Raw genomic sequence first — 15,767 nt, 5'->3', positions numbered from 1 at the left:
ATCCCTGCAGTGTCTGGTGGCCAAATGCTGCTCTAGAACTTTCCTGGGAGTGGCTGGGTGGAAAGGGGGAATAAAGAACTTCTCCCACGTTTCAGAGCCCACTTAGAATGTCTGAGGTCATCTCTGAGGTTCCCCTGGGCCATAAGGCCTTTAATTAGGAGGGAAATCCTATTTAAAGGCCTGGAATGTTTCTGTGGTCACAGTAAAACCTCTCACACGAGCCAGCAGTAAAATCTCAGTGGGCAAATTTCAATCTCTGTCTCATTTTGTGCTTTTGCTTCAGTGCCCAGCTGCTGCTGATATTCCTTAACAAATCCTCTCCTGCTCTTTTGGTGTTGTGCTGATGGGAACCAGGGAAAGGAGCACTGAGGGATGTGCTGGAGCTTCAGCAGATCCAAAGCCCAGCTCTGGGCACAGCTCCCAGCAGGTTTTTGCTTTATCTGCCAGCCTGGCTTCCAGTGGGCTGGAAAATGACTGCAGATGAAACATTTCAAACGTTGCAGTAGTGAAAGCTCTGCTTGCTTGTGGTAGGAATTATTCAGGAGAACAAAAAGCAATGATGATAATAACAATAACAATCATAATAATAATAATTACAGTTGCAGCCTTGCAAGCCCAGGGCACTGGCAGGGGGAGAGGCAGCATCTGGGGCTCTGGGGGATGGATTTGTTTCCTGTCCCTGGCGTTCTTTCAGCCACATGAGAAGTCTTCTCTGTCTGTATGGAAATCCTTCCTTGCCGTGGGCACTTTGGGGTTCTGCTCCCTTCAGAGCCTTTGCTCTTTGCCTGCTGGGACATCCCAGGGCTGGGATCCAGAGCTGGGTCCTGGAGCTCAGCTTGTCCCTGGAGATCCATCCCTGTCCCAGCTGGGTGGCTGCAGAGCTTCCCTGCCTCAGAATTGTGGAGTGGGATGGGTTGGAAGGGACCTCAGAGCTCATCCCATGGCAGGGACACCTTCCACTGTCCCAGGCTGCTCCAGCCTGGCCTTGGGCACTGCCAGGGGTCCAGGGGCAGCCACAGCTGCTCTGGGGACCTGTGCCAGGGCCTGCCCACCCTCCCAGGGAACAATTCCCAATATCCCAATTCTTTTTCAATTTCAACTCATCCCAAGCTCAATTTAAGATTTTACTCCAGGCTTCTGCAGCCTTCAGGAGAAGCAGAGTTGTTTACTCAGCCTAGTAAAAACATTAAAGTGGGAATAAATCTGTGGTGACCCAAGGGCTGCTCATGACTTCAACAGGGTGTAAAACCTTGGGAATGAGTTTTCCTACAAGGATAACATCACTGCTCAGCCAGCCTCTGTGTGGTTACTACTCACCCTCAGTGTGTGCAGCTCCATCCCAAAGTCCTGCAGTGCAAGGGAGAAGATTATAAGGTGTTACATTATTTATCCTGATAATTAAAACCACTCCTGACGTTCCTGCTCTGGCTGTTCAAAGCAATAACCCCAGGGCACCTCAAATACTGTAAAAGGAGTTAATCATCCATTTCTGAGTGTGTCAAGTTTATTGATCTTGTTAACAGGACAACATGTGTGGTTACCTGGGTGAGGAAGGAAAGCCCTTATCATCTGAGCTGGTATTTGGATGCTGTTGTTGGTGCCTGAGCCTGCCAAGATCAGTGCTCAGCAAAAATGAATCACAAATGTTACCCTGCCGTGGTTCCCCAGCCAGATTTCTTGTGTGGGTGAATTTACTTTAAACAAAGAAATTTTCTCTCCCTCCTGATTTTGCTCCAGATGAATGGACACATTCTTCTGCCCAGCAATTGGCACCAAGAGCACTTTGCAGGGCTGTCCCCTTTCAGGGTTCTCAGCTGCCTTAGAGATTGGGGGGACTTCAAGTGAGAAGGGACTGATGCCTTGTGCAGACTGCCCTGGAGCAGAGGCTGGACAGAGTTCCAGATTAAAGCAGGGACTGATTCCAAGGATCTCCTCCATGGACCCACCTTGGGCAGCACCAGAGCCCAGCCAGGGCTGCACCCAGGATGACCCAAAATGGCCCCAAAATGCACGGCCGGGCACGGGGTCTCTCCCTGGGATCAGCTCTGCTCCATTTGCACCTTGCAGTTCATTGTCCCAGCCCAGCTTTAGCCCAGGCACTCCCACCCTGCTCGTTTTTCTCTCTCCAGCCCACGGGGTTTGTGCTCCTGGGCTGAGATTTGGGTCATTTGTCCTTGGTGCCCAGCTGGAGCAGGAATTGTTTTGTCTCCCTGCTCTGTGCACAGAGCTCAGCATCCCCTCATGTGAAGCTCAGACCCACAAACTAAAGCAGCACAGAATGTGAAAAATAGAAAAGCCAAACCTGAGGCATCAGGACCATTGCAATCCCCACTGCTGCAGAACTTCTCTCTCTGGGTGTGGCTGAGTTCTGGTGATTTTCAATCAGCTGGGGCACAAATCAGTTGATTTGATCTGTCTTTGACATCTGAACATGCTCGTGCATGGGGTCAGGTGCCCCTTTAGGATCCTGAATGTGCAACCACCCCTCCCTGTACACCCTGACTCTGCCAAGGTGGCCCTGAGTGGTCACTTTTCCACAAGCTCCTGGGAACTGCCCCCACCTCCAATCCTGGGTTGTTTGGGCTTCATTCCAGCCATTCCATGGTGTGGCTTGGGTGTGTAAGGCCAGCAGGCCTGGAGTGGTTTGGGTTTTCCCAGGATGGACACCCAGAATATCCTGCTGGGATCATGGACAGGTTTCTTCTACAGCTCTGGGATGGAAACTGCCTCCCCCTGCCTGTGTTTCAATTCCTTTAGCAATTCCCCTCTCATGTATTCTTTAGCTACTTTTGGAACAGAAACTATTTTATTGCATTTAAATGATAAATTTAATTCTTTTAACACATTCCACTCTGGTGACAGTTCCACCATTTCCATCTTGTGAGAAACAAATGAATTACAGCAGAAACTCTTCATCTTGGGCCTGAAAGCATCACAAATCCTCTTTTGCACTGTTGGCAGCTCTGACAGGTTTGGAAATCTCCTTGTCTGGCTTTTGCTCCTCGTGGTAATTTTTCAGCATTTATTTTAAACGTGGTGGTGTCAGTTTTTGCTCCCCAACAGGCACCAAGTAGCCCAGGAGTATCAGATGAGGATTTGCCCTTCCAGGAGTGTTCCCATCTTCTGGAGACTGGGAAGGAGCAAGAGATAATGAGAGGAAATATTATTCCAGCAATGATAAACGTGAGGGAAGGCTCTGGGGAGTGTTTTGGGGTCCCATCTCAGCTCTGTGGGGATAAACCTGAGGAACTCTGGGCTTCAACTCTGCATTTTTCCATGAATAACACGGATTGTTACTCCATCCTTGGCACTGCAGACAAAACAGGCCGTGGTGGTCCTGCCAAAATAAAGTTCCTAGGCTGGATCAAAGGAGCAGCAGGGCAGGAATATCAGGGTTTCCTTTGATTTCCAGCTCTAAATGCATGCATGGGGGGGGTGCCTGCCTTTTAAATGATGTTTGGCTTAATCCTCCAGGTTTTAATGCAGTTGCAAAATCCATGTTTTATGTTACAAGAGCACTCTGAGAGTGAGTATTGATCTGAGCACTTCACCAGATAAAACCCAGATAAAACCCAGCTTTAAAATTGGATCTGGTGCAAGTGCCAAGTGTGCCAGAACAGATGTTGCTAAAACAAGCTTCCAGAAACAAGCCTGTTATCTTCAATAATATTTTTCCACGGGGAGAATGCATTAATATCAGCCACATCATGCATTTGAGCTTATCAGTACCAGTTAATTCCAGATTTGCAGCTGAACTGTTGGTGGCACAGGTAGGAAGTCTGGCAGACAAGCTTTCATTTGCATCAAAACACCCCAATAATCAGGTGCAAAATGCCTTAAAAAATTGTGATCCATTCCCAGTGGCACATTAACATAATTCCTTCTGATGCAAAGCTCCAGGGGATTCCCATTCTCCACCGCTGGCACACTGGAATAATAAAATAAAACTAAATGAAGCAATTGGGATCGTTTTATGTGTTGGGAAATATCAATAAATTCCATATCCTAAAACTTAGGTCCAGGAAAATTTGTGCTTTTTCAGCTGCATGAATTTTAAAATGTGCTTGTTGTGGGGGATGAAAAGTGGCTTTTTTTTCACCTGGAATTCCAATTATTGGCTGTAAAAAGGCTGTGAAGGGGCAGCATTTGAGATGTTTTCTACAGACTCAAACAAACAATTTAAACTTGCGGAGTTTCAAACTTGCTGGCCTTGAAAAATTAGAAGTTTCCAACCAAAAAAAAAAAAAAAAAAGTTTAGAATGTACTTAGTAATTCTTTTAATGCTGCTGCCAGAAACAGGCAGGAAGGTGTGTTGGAACATATTCACTTTTTTGGGCTAACATGAGGAAGAGGCAGTGACTGGCTGGGGTTTTTTTCCTAGAAACTGAAGTTTTGGGAGGGATTTGTCCCATTTTTGAATAGAAAACTGCCAGGTTTTCACAATTCTTTCCTCAAAGCAGGATTTTCAGAATTGAGGGCTGGGCATCCTTCTCAAGGCTATCCAAATTGTGAATAATGTGGCTCTAAATTCAGAATGTTTCAGCCTCATGAGATGTGAGAGGTTTGCTCCCAGGGTGGTTCCTGGATGTGGATGCTTCACTCAGGTCTGAGCAGCCCCTGGAGAGAGGGAAAATGTTTTTAGGGAAAACAAAGAGGTTTTTTTCTCTGAGCCTTATCCCATTTCCATGAGGGCACAGAGGGACAGCTCAGATTCCCCCTGGAGCCAGCTTTCCCTGGTGTTTGGTGTCTGAAGAAGGAGTTTTTATCTCCAAAAGGATCTTTGCAGAGCCCATTCCCAGTTTGGGATTGTGGGTGGGATCCCTTTGGAGCTCTGAGCAATCTCTGGGGCAGGTTTGTGATGGAGCTGCAGCCTCTGTGAGCTTCCAGTGTTTCCACACTTGTGAGGCTCCACCAAGGAATTCAGTGAGCCCAGCTGCTTCAGATGGGTCTGGATTTAGCCCCAGCTCAAGTCTGTGATGCTCCTAAACCCAACAATGCCACTCTGTGTTCCCAGCCAGGCCTAACTCCCAGCAAGGTTCTTGAGGAAAATCCATTTTCTGAAAGCAGCCTGGAATTCCACAGAGCCACGGGATTGTTTGGCTTGGAAAAGCCCTGTGAGATGGAGTGCAGCCACCCCCAGCACTGCCCCAAGTGCCACATCCATGGGGATTTTGAGCCCCTCCACCATCCCCAGTCCCAGTGCCTGATCACCTTTCCCATGAAAAAAAATTCCCAATATCCAACCTAAACCTCTCCTGACTGTTTCCTCTCATCCTGTTCTCTAGGAGCAGAGCCTGATCCCCTCTGGCTGCCCCCTCCTATCAGGGAGATCTTTTTATCTGTGAAATGGAAAGAGAATTAAACCAGCTCATTTTGGTAACTTGGAGCTTGCAGTTATTTTTGCAGCAGTTGTGGGCTCCATTTATTGAGGGGTGCAAATTTCTGGTCAAATAATGGCTTCAACAAGCTAACATTACAGGTATTATTTTTAATTAACTTGTGCTGAGGCATGTGTTTCACTTTTAATTCAAGTGTCAGGTTTGTGAAGTCTGTTTCTCATCATGCTTAAGGTTAAAATATTAGGTCACTAGAAGAAAGAACTATTTGAGGCACAGAAGACAAATTAAATGTTAGGAGGAAGGAGAGGGGAGGGAGGAGCAGAAATAAAGCTGTGGCTCCAGAAAATAAGGGAAAGCAGGAAAGAGTTAGGGAGAGATAAAATGGGCTGAAATTCATTTGGTGGGGTTCAATATTTCAGGTTTTTCTGTCGGTTTGAAGAGTCCAAAGCTGCATTTGCAGCAGCCTGATGCCCAGGAAGGGTTGGGATGTTGCTTTCTAGAACATCAGAATGTGGATTTTCAGAATTTAGGGCTGGGCAACCTTCTCAAGTCTAACCAAAATGTGCATAATTGGGCCCTAAATTCTGAGTATTCCCTCCCAGCTAGGAGGGGTTTGGACAAAAACCCTGAGGGATGTGGCCAAGCTCTTAAAGGAAGTCTCTTCCCTTTGCCTTGGTGTCCAGTTCCCAGCAGTGTGTAGGACATGGATGAGGATGGGAAGGGCTCCAGCCCCATCCATCCCCTCCCAAGGCCCCTCAGACCCTCAGCCACGGGGTCTGGGATCACTCAGGGCAGAGCAGCTGCAGATGGATGGAATTTTTTTGGGATCCATCCTTTTTGGGATGGAAGGATTGGCAGCTCCACCCCAATCTCCTGCCTGGAGCTCGGTGCCCGATGAGAGGTGGGCAGGGGTGGGTGAGACCCCTGTGGCTCCAGGAGGGAACCCAGCAGCAGGGAGGGGATTTTTCTGGGGGTTTTCTCCTCTGAGGAGAGGAGGAGGCAACATTCAGCACGTGGGATCTTCTCCCTCTTGACTGCTCCTCAAAAACATTTCACCTTTTTTTCCCCCCTCTGCCTTTCGAAACTTGGATGGGCTGAGCTTCCAGAGGTGCCCTGAAAATGGCTCTGTCAAAGAGAGCACCAGTGCCAGGAGTTCTGCCATTGCCAGAGCTCTGCAAGTGTGGTTTGCAGTTCATCCTGAGTAGAGGTGTCAGGAATCTGCCAGAAAGAGCCAAACCTGCTCCCGAGGCTTTCCCTAAAGCAGCTGCAGCTGCTGAGCCACCCCACCTGCAGGAGCTGTGTCAGCAAAGGGACACTTGGGAGGAGAAAACATCCCTGGAGCTGAATCTCAGGGCTGATTCAGTGATTTTTGATCAATATTTAGCTCTAATTTGTGGCTTAATGTGGCCTCAGCGCTGGCCTGGGCTCCCTGCTGCCATCCCACAGCAAATCCCTTCAGCCAGCACCCCAAACCCACAGGAATTCTGGATTATTTATCCACACCTGGATTGGAGGCATCATTCAAAGCAACCATCAGTCTGAACAGTGAGGTAACAACTGAGGAAAGCCATTCCTTAGGCAGATCTTATTGAACTGTTTATTTAATTATTTAATTGTTAATTATTTTTTTAATCACAGAGTCCTAGAATGGTTTGGGTTGAGGAGGACATTAAAGATCATCTTATTCCAACCCCTGCCAGAAGCAGGGACACCTTCCACTATCCCAAGCTGTATTATTATTATTGTTATTGTTATTATTATTATTATTATTAATAATAATAATAATAATAATAATAATAATAATAATAATAATAATAATAATAATATTTCAGAGGTGCTATGGGACTCTATAATGATGTCCAAGCACAGCATAATGAATTTTTTACCCTCTGCCTCTGCTTTCCCAGTGACCCATTTCAGTCCTGGCTGCCCTGTGCCTTTCAAGAGTTGTCAAACAGCAGCAGCTTTTATTCCCCAAAATAAAAAACATTTTCCCCAAATGACACAATGACGTGGAGGTCTGGGCAGTTCTCTTCTTTTTGCAAAGTGAAATGCAGAAATTTGCTGAAATATTACCATGAAACAGAGCCAAGGTGTTCCCATTTTCCAAGTGAGGCACAAGGAACTGGGTTTTGCTCTTTGGAAAGTATGAGAGAATTTTATTCATCTGTTTGCTTTAAGGGAGATCTGCCAAGTCAAAACCCTTTCATTTCATCCTGTGTGAAGCTGGAGCAAAATAGAATTTATTTAACAATGTACAAATAATTTATGCAGAGAGGGGGCGCTGGGTGGACGTAACCATAAAAATAATTTATTGCTACACCTTGTAATTAACGGCAAGACAAAATGTCTTTCACTTTGTCAGTGAAAAAAATGTCTGCAGTCTTCACCCAGAGCCAAAACTTTTCCATCTCCACTTGGTAGACCTGGGGGATAATTCCACATTGATTTGCTTTTGCTCTTCAGATTGGTTAATTTCTGTTGATTGGTTAAATCAAGTTTCTCTGCATTTACACCTGAATTCCTGCTGCCTTTGGGGGCACTCAGAGCATTTGGGACTTTGTCTTGCCTTGTTCTCTTCTCTCTTTTGGTCATTTTTGCCCAAAATACCCAAATTAGTCCTGTATTTATGATTCTTTCTTGCAGAGTACTGGTTTAAATCCTTCTTAAGGCAAAAATGGAAGGAAAGGGAAAGGAGAGGAGAAGGAGAAGGAAAGGAAAGGGAAAGGAAAATTAATCCATGGGGTGTGGTAGGAGTGACCACACAATTACAGCATCTCTGGAATATGCTTTTTTAATATATTGGGTTGTAAAAATAAACACAACATGATCTCACAGGTTCAGTTTTTCTATCAATATATGAAATTCTTCTAAATGAACTCACATTAAAGCCTGGTCTCAAAGCTTTTGCTGAACTGAGTTCCTGGATTTGTTGTTGGCATTTGCTGGAAACGTTTAAATCCGGGCAATTTCTGATAATTTAGAAAAAGGCTGGCAAAGAAAGTTCAGGATGTTGGGAAGTGGAGCTTGACAGAGAACCTTGGTTTGTGTTCAGGAACCAGTTGCAGAGGTGGTGGTGCCACAAAGCCCCTCCAGGCTCAGTGTGAACCAAGAAAATCCATATTGCAATCTGATTGTTGATGTTTCTCTGCATGGGGGTGCCCAAAAAGCTGCAGAGGCAGAAATTCTGCCCAGTTTCAGAAAGGAGCTGCTCTGGATTCATTGGAGCCTCACACCAGGAGCAGCTGAGATCAAGAGATGCAATCAGAGAATGGGCTGGGCTGGAGGGGATCCTAAAGAGATTTTGGCTGTGGGCACCCTTCAAAGCTCCTCCTTGGGTCTCTGTGAGTTTGAGCAGTCAGACCCTCAGGGACACCTGAGCACGGTGTGAATTAATCCTTGGGGCTGTCATTGCACCAAGCCAGGGGTGTTGTCACAGGGGGAAGTGCAGCAGGGTCCAAAAGCAATGGGCCAGCTCCAAAATAAACAGCCAGGCTGGAAATATTGACAGGGTGAAACAGAAAACAGAGTGGGAACCAAATCTGAAAAGAAAGAATCTGAGCAGTGCTGTGTCATTAACATCCAGCTCTTTGTCCTGCACCCAGTGCTCAGAGGGGCTTTGGGGGGTGCAGGCAGGGCAAGGAGCAGGAGCCTGTTGGAGCCCTGGCTGCTGAGAATTCCAGACTTTCTGTGCTGCCAGCACTGACCCCCAAGAGAGCACTGCACTGACCTGAGGCTGTGGAGAAGCTTCCAGAATGGAATGGCAGAGCTGGGATTGTGGGTGTGCAGGTTGGATAGAAGTGTGTGAGCTCACAGGGTGGGAAACTCAGAGTTTAAGGTTTATATATTTATAAAATTCATTTTATTTAAATTTTAAAATTATATTTAAAATTTATTTATTTATACTTAGAGTTGTAAGTTTTTTATATTAATGGAATGATGGAGTTTGAAGTTTTACATATTCCCAGAATACTAGGTATATATAGTAATATACATTTAGCAATATGGAGGTTTTAGGGTGGAGGCTGGTCCTTCTTCACCTTCATCTTCACTTTCTACTTCACCTTCTTCCTCACCTTCTTCTTCACCTTCTTCCTCACTTTCTTCTCCATGGGTTTGGGTGGTTTTGTGTAATTGGATAAAAAAGTCCCCATTGGGGCACGGGTGGTTGGTTATTGGGTTAAAAATAAAAATAATTCAGGTGTCATTTCTTAATTGGACAGTTTATCCTTCAAAGGCCTTGGGGAGAGAGATGGGGCTCCATTTTCAGTTTGTCAGAGTGAAGTGCTGCAGAGCTCAGGGTTTGTGAGACTGTGACAGAGATAAGAACTAACAAACATCTGAGTCCCAACGAGAAATTCCATCTTGTGCATTTAATCCCCACCTTGGCAGAAAGAAGCAAAGACTCCACAGGAATCAGGTGTGGGGCAGCTCCCAGAGCCCAGATCCTGTGCTGTGGTGGGGCTGGGATTGTTCCTGTCCTCCCCAACCTGCACAAGCAATCCAAGCCCATCCACAACCAGAAACGCCTCCAGCCTTGCTCTGCCTTCCAGTTCGGTAGGACTTAATCGTGAGGATTTAAGCTCGGCTGTAAGTGTTAACACGTTAATTGCTGGGTCGGGCCTAATCTCCATCCTGCTGGAGCCAAAGGGACCTTTCCTTGTGCGGGATCAGGATCAAGAAGCAGAAACACCACGGAGCAGGGCTGAGGTGGTTCCTTACCCTGAGCAGGTGAGGGATGCCAAGCGCGGAATGTGGGAGAGGAATGCGGGCTCAGCCTTGATCCCAAGAAACTGAGAGCTGTGTTTGAAACTAAAACTGATAATAGCTGTGTTTAAAACAAAAAGTGATAATAGCTGTGTCTAAAGCCAAAAACTGATAGGTGTGTTTAAAACCAAAACCGAATAACTGTGTTTAAAGCCAAAAAGTGATAGGTGTGTTTAAAATTAAAAACAGATCGCTGGGTTTAAAACCAAAAATGAATAGGTGTGTTTAAAACCAAAACCTGCTGTGTTTGAAACCAAAAACTGATAGGTGTGTTTAAAGCTAAAACCCGATTGCTGTGTTTAAAACCAAACCCAGCTTGCTGTGTTTAAAGGCAAAAACTGATAGGTATGTTTAAAACCAAAAACGAATAGGTGTGTTTAAAACCAAAACCCGGTTGCTGGGTTTGAAACCAAAAACTGATAGGTGTGTTTAAAACCAAAAACCGATCGCTGGGTTTGAAACCAAAACCCACCTGCTGTGTTTAAAGCCAAAAACTGATAATAGCTGTGTTTAAAGCCAAAACCTGATAGGTGTGTTTAAAACCAAAAACAAATAGGTGTGTTTAAAACCAAAAACCGATCGCTGGGTTTGAAACCAAAACCCGATTGCTGGGTTTAAAACCAAACCCAGCTTGCTGTGTTTAAAGCCAAAACCTGATGATAGCTGTGTTTAAAGCCCAACGGGCTAGGTGTGTTTAAAGGCAAAGGCCGGTGTCTGTGTTTAAAGGCAGAGCGCTGCCGGGGGCAGCAGGAGGTGGGGAATGTGTTCAAGCTGCGGGATCCTTCGTGCTTCTCTGGCTTTGGATGGGGTCGGATGGAATGTCTGGAAAGCTCAGGGTGATCACCCCGGCAGCATCTGTTCGGTGGGAAAGGGTCTGGGGAGCCGTGGCTGCCCCCAGCCCGCTCTGTGGGGGGAGCAGAGACTCGGAGCTGCTGTTCCACAGGGGAACCTCCCGGCCCTCTTTGTGTCTCAGGGTCCCTCTGTCCTACCCTGATGCTCCTGTTCCTTTCATTTGTTTGACCCTTCTGCCCCATCATGGAGCTGATTTCCAAAACAGTCCTAAGTAGTTCCTGCTCCTCAGGAGCTTCTAATCTGCTGTTTTCCCTGTGGGAATTCCCTGGATGGAGTCCCAGGGCAGAGTTTGTGGCATCTGGGCCCTTCCTCTTTACTCTTCCCCTCCTGGGATTTTCTGCAAAATCCCGTTCCACGGGGCATTCCCAGCCGGGTGAGCCGGTGTCCCTGCTCACTGCCAGTCCTTGGGGGAGCCTTGGTGCAGTCCCTGAGTGAAATTCCATCATAAATTTGTCCTGGAGCAGAGGAGGCTCAGGGGGCCCTTGTGGCTCTGCACAGCTCCTGCCAGGAGGGGACAGCCGGGGGGTCGGGCTGTGCTCCAGGGAACAGGGACAGGAGGAGAGGGAATGGCCCCAGGCTGGGCCAGGGGAGCTCAGGGTGAAGATTTGGGAATTTCCTTTGCAGAAAGGGTGGTCAGACATGGGCACAGTGGTGGAGTGCCCATCCCTGGAGGGATTTACGATCCCTGTGGATGTGGCACTTGGGGATGTGGTCAGTGGCAGCCCTGGCAGTGCTGGGGAATGGTTGGACTGAATCTTAGCAGCCTTTTCCAACCTTAAGGATTTTATGATGCTATAATTCCATAAAAATAATAAACTAATAATTAATTATAACAAATTAATTCTATCCTATCTGAGCATTTAATGATGAGAAGATGAAGTAAACTCCAGAGCCTGCAGTCACTGTTGGGGTTTTTCAGCTCAGGTTTCAGTTTTTCTCTTCAAGAACCAACAGAATAAAAATGTTGTCTCCAGAGCTGACCCCCTGCAGGAACCAAGGCTGTGGTTGTGGATCCCTGCTCGCATCTCAGGTGTCTTTGTTACCTGAATCCCTGAGGCACCTCAGCCTTCCCTTGGGCTATTAATGAAGAGTTTAATTGGCAGTTAAGGGAATGCTTTTGCAACTCAGCTTCCAAGGTGCTTGGGAATGCCTTGGGACCATCATCCAGGGAAACCTGGAGCCTTTCCCATCACTTTCCCAGTGGTGAGGTGGCCGTGGAAGAGGTTTCACAGAACTCACAGAATGACTGGGCTGGAAGAGACCTTCAAGATCACGGAGTCCAGCCCAGCCCCACACCCCAACTCAACCCTGGCACCCAGTGCCACACCCAGGCTTTGTTAAACACACCCAGGGATGGGGACTCCACCACCTCCCTGGGCAGCCATTCCAGAACTTTATCCCCCTTTCTGGAAAACACTTTTTCCTGATATCCAGCCTGTATTTCCCTTGGTGCAGCCTGAGGCTGTGTGCTCTGGTTGTGTCAGTGCTGCTGGAGACAGAGCCCAGCCCCAGGTGAGCACAGGCACCTTTCAGGAGCTGCAGAGTGATGAGGGCAGCCCTGAGTCTCCTTTTCTCCAGGCTGAGCACCCCCAGCTCCCTCACGGGCTCCTCTCAGGGTTTGTGTTCCCAACCCAGCCCCTCTCCAGCCTCCTTGTCCCCGTTTCCATCTCTCCCATCCCTCTTTCCCACCCCTCGCCTTCACACTCATAAATTACCGCGCTTAATCCCCGGGCTTTGGCTTCTCCCCGAAGCTCTGCGGGAATCCCGGGATGCTGCTCTGGAGCCCGGGGGGTGTTTGGGGTGTCCTGGAAGGCGATCCCAGCGCTTGTCCCCGCTAATCCCATTAGCTGCCGCTGGCCGCGGTGACACGGAGCGGGAGCGGCCGCTGCCCCCGCGCAGCGCACAAAGAACGGGCGGCTTCAAAGAGCCCCCACGGGATTTGCATTTCCAAGCTCTCCCAGCCAAGGTCTTCAGGAGGGGATGAAAGTGGCTTTTGTTAAACTTAATGGCAGAGTCGATTAAAAAAAAAGCTCTGATTTTTCCCTTATTAAGGCGTGGTGTGATTCCGCTGTTGGGTTTTTGGCATCTGGGGGAGGGAGAATTCTGCACACAAAGGAGGTAACCTGTTCCCTACCCGGCTGTCATCATCCCTAGGGATATTCCAGTGTCATTTATCCCAGTCTGAGAGCCGAGGCTGGGCTGGGCAGGAACAACAAAGAAAATATCAGCAAATTTTCATTAAGCTCCTCATTTTTGCTGGGAGCTCAAGCAGAGCCGAGGTGTCTGTCCAGAAAGTTCATCCCAAAAATCTCAGTGCACAATATCTCCTTCCTAAAGGAAGGAATTAAAAGGGCTGATTCATGAGTTGGGATTTCAGGGATCATGTACTCAAACCCCTCCTCAAAACCCCACTAAAACTCCCTGTTCAGTGCTGAGTATTCAAAATACCCAGTGTCTGCCTGGGTCTTCAGTAATTATTTCCTTTCTTTGCTTTGTTTGAAGAGCATTGGCAAATAATTTCCCATCTGGATTTCTGGATTAAATGTCTCCTATATTGCCTAAAAGAAAGCACCAGATGAAAGAAATGTGTCTGTAGAACTCCTGTCTCAGTTTTGGTTCTGTTTTAGCACTAAATGTTGCTACATACACAGAAGGCTGAGCAAACATTTCCTATTTCCAGGGTATTGGTGCTGGCAGAGGTTGGATTTTCTATACACACTTTAAATTCTGCCTGCATGACTCTCCCTGCTGTGTTTATCAATATTAAGCACAAGCTTGGTTCAAAAATAGAAAACTATGTGTTAGCTGCTTTATATAAACATCAATCCTATTTTTCCAGGCAGTTTATATTTCTCTTCTAATCAAGGCAGGGTGTATTTCTGAGCAGAGCCTTAAAAGCACTCATTTCATACAACATTAATGTGTATTTTGGCTAAGCTGAAATGCCACTTTTTACCAGGCAGATGAAAGGGGTCTATTTAAACAAACAAATATTCAAGATCTTGTTGAAGAGAAGGAAATAATCCTAGTTGTTTTCAACATTTTGCAGTCACCTTTTTGTGTTTCTGGCTGGTTTCAGGGATGAGTATGAGGAGGATGGGTTTTGCCAGCCCTACAGGGGCATCGCCTGCGCCCGCTTCATTGGCAACAGAACCATCTACATGGAGTCCCTGCACATGCAGGGGGAAATAGAAAATCAGATTACAGGTGGGTAACAACCCCTTGGCTGCTTCCCCACCCAGCTCTCTGCTCCCAAAAAGCTGCTGGAGTTTTATAAACAGCGATGCTGTTTTGCTGGGCTTTATTCCCTCTTGCCAGGAGCTCGGCTGGGGGTCTCTGCTCCTCCAGCTCCTCCCAAAACACCTGAAAAAAAAGATTTTCAGGGAGAAGGGGCTGTGTGTTTACAGCTTCTGGGAGACTCAGTGCTGCTTTACCCCAGCAGGTTTTGAAAGCAAAGGGGGACAAACTTCAGCTGATTTTATGTGGCTGGAGTAGTTTAGGTGCTGGGAAAGGCTGCATAAATAATCCAGCAAGCAGTATTATAAATAATCCAGCAAGGAGTATTAGTCCTTTGGATTTACAGGAGAACCAGATGCCATTATTGCTGTGGGATGCTGATGGGGTTGCTGAAATCACAGATCTCATAGATACCATGATATTCTCTATTTTTTTATATAAATTAACTTGGCCTGATCCTCCCCCTGGTAATCACTTCTATAGTCAGATTTTTTTTTTCCTTGCTGTCAGAATATCCCAAATTTCTCTTCTCCCTTTGTCTCCAGACACTGTCAGCATTGCAAAAAAGGCTTCATTTCCCCAGGAAAGGCAATGTGGAGCCACCAGTTCATAATCTTCCAGCATTTAGTTTGGAAAGTTATTTGGGATTGTGTTGGGATTGTCACCTTCCATAAAGGAACCAGTGTAGGAATTTGGGGGTTACCTGTTGGGCTTCCAAATATTGTATGAATTTGTAAATTATTCTAAGTTTTTTGGGAGGGGAAAAGGAATAATCAAAAGAATAATTAAAGGGATGATTTTGTTTGGGGGTCGGGTAATGAGCTTAGCATTAATCCCATGATGAAAACCTGCTGCATGTTCCTTGTCAGTGCAATCAGCATGGTTAATAACTTCCAGTGTAATTAGTGCTGTGCATTCCTGTGCATCACCCGCACAGCCGCAGTGGGAAGTGAGGGTGTTTCTGGGAAGGCAGCAGCCCAGGGGAAAGGTTCCCAAGGCAGACCCTTGTGTGTTTTTTCCAGCTGCCTTCACCATGATCGGCACCTCCAGCCACCTGTCGGACAAGTGCTCCCAGTTTGCCATCCCCTCCTTGTGCCACTACGCCTTCCCCTACTGCGACGAGACCTCCTCTGCCCCCAAGCCCCGGGACCTGTGCCGGGACGAGTGTGAGATCCTGGAGAACGTGCTGTGCCAGACCGAGTACATCTTTGCCAGGTCCAACCCCATGATCCTGATGAGGCTCAAGCTGCCCAACTGCGAAGATCTGCCCCAGCCCGACAGCCCCGAGGCCGTCAACTGCATCCGCATCGGCATCCCCATGGCCGACCCCATCAACAAGAGTGAGTGCCAAAGGCCTGCCTGGCCATGGTGCCTTGCTGTGGAAAGACTGGAGTCTGCTAGGGAAGGCAGGAGCCTCCCCTGAAATGGAGAGTGTGAACCCCCCCTCTGAATTGCTATGAATTTTAAATTAAGGGGCTCTCGGGCAAAAAATATGGGAGCAGGAATAGCAGTTCTTCACTAGGGAAGAAAAATAAAAGGATAAAATAAGCAATGCAGTGCACTGGAGCAGCA

At 47.1% G+C, this 15,767-nt stretch overlaps 1 protein-coding gene across 1 annotated transcript in view; it reads left to right on the top strand.

The window, feature by feature from the left end:
• The window catches only part of ROR1 (receptor tyrosine kinase like orphan receptor 1), a 154,672-nt gene that overhangs the window by 127,362 nt on the left and 11,543 nt on the right, over positions 1–15,767 (top strand). The window contains exons 5-6 of the mRNA XM_059853614.1: positions 14,038–14,165; positions 15,218–15,535. Coding sequence (XP_059709597.1) covers positions 14,038–14,165; positions 15,218–15,535 — 446 coding nt within the window. The remainder of the gene's footprint in view (positions 1–14,037; positions 14,166–15,217; positions 15,536–15,767) is intronic.

The sequence above is a fragment of the Haemorhous mexicanus genome, chromosome 9 (genome assembly GCF_027477595.1).
Source record: "Haemorhous mexicanus isolate bHaeMex1 chromosome 9, bHaeMex1.pri, whole genome shotgun sequence".
NCBI classification, from domain to species: Eukaryota; Metazoa; Chordata; class Aves; order Passeriformes; family Fringillidae; genus Haemorhous; species Haemorhous mexicanus.
Note: the sequence above shows the minus strand (reverse complement) of the source record. Positions and strands in the feature narration are given on the sequence as shown.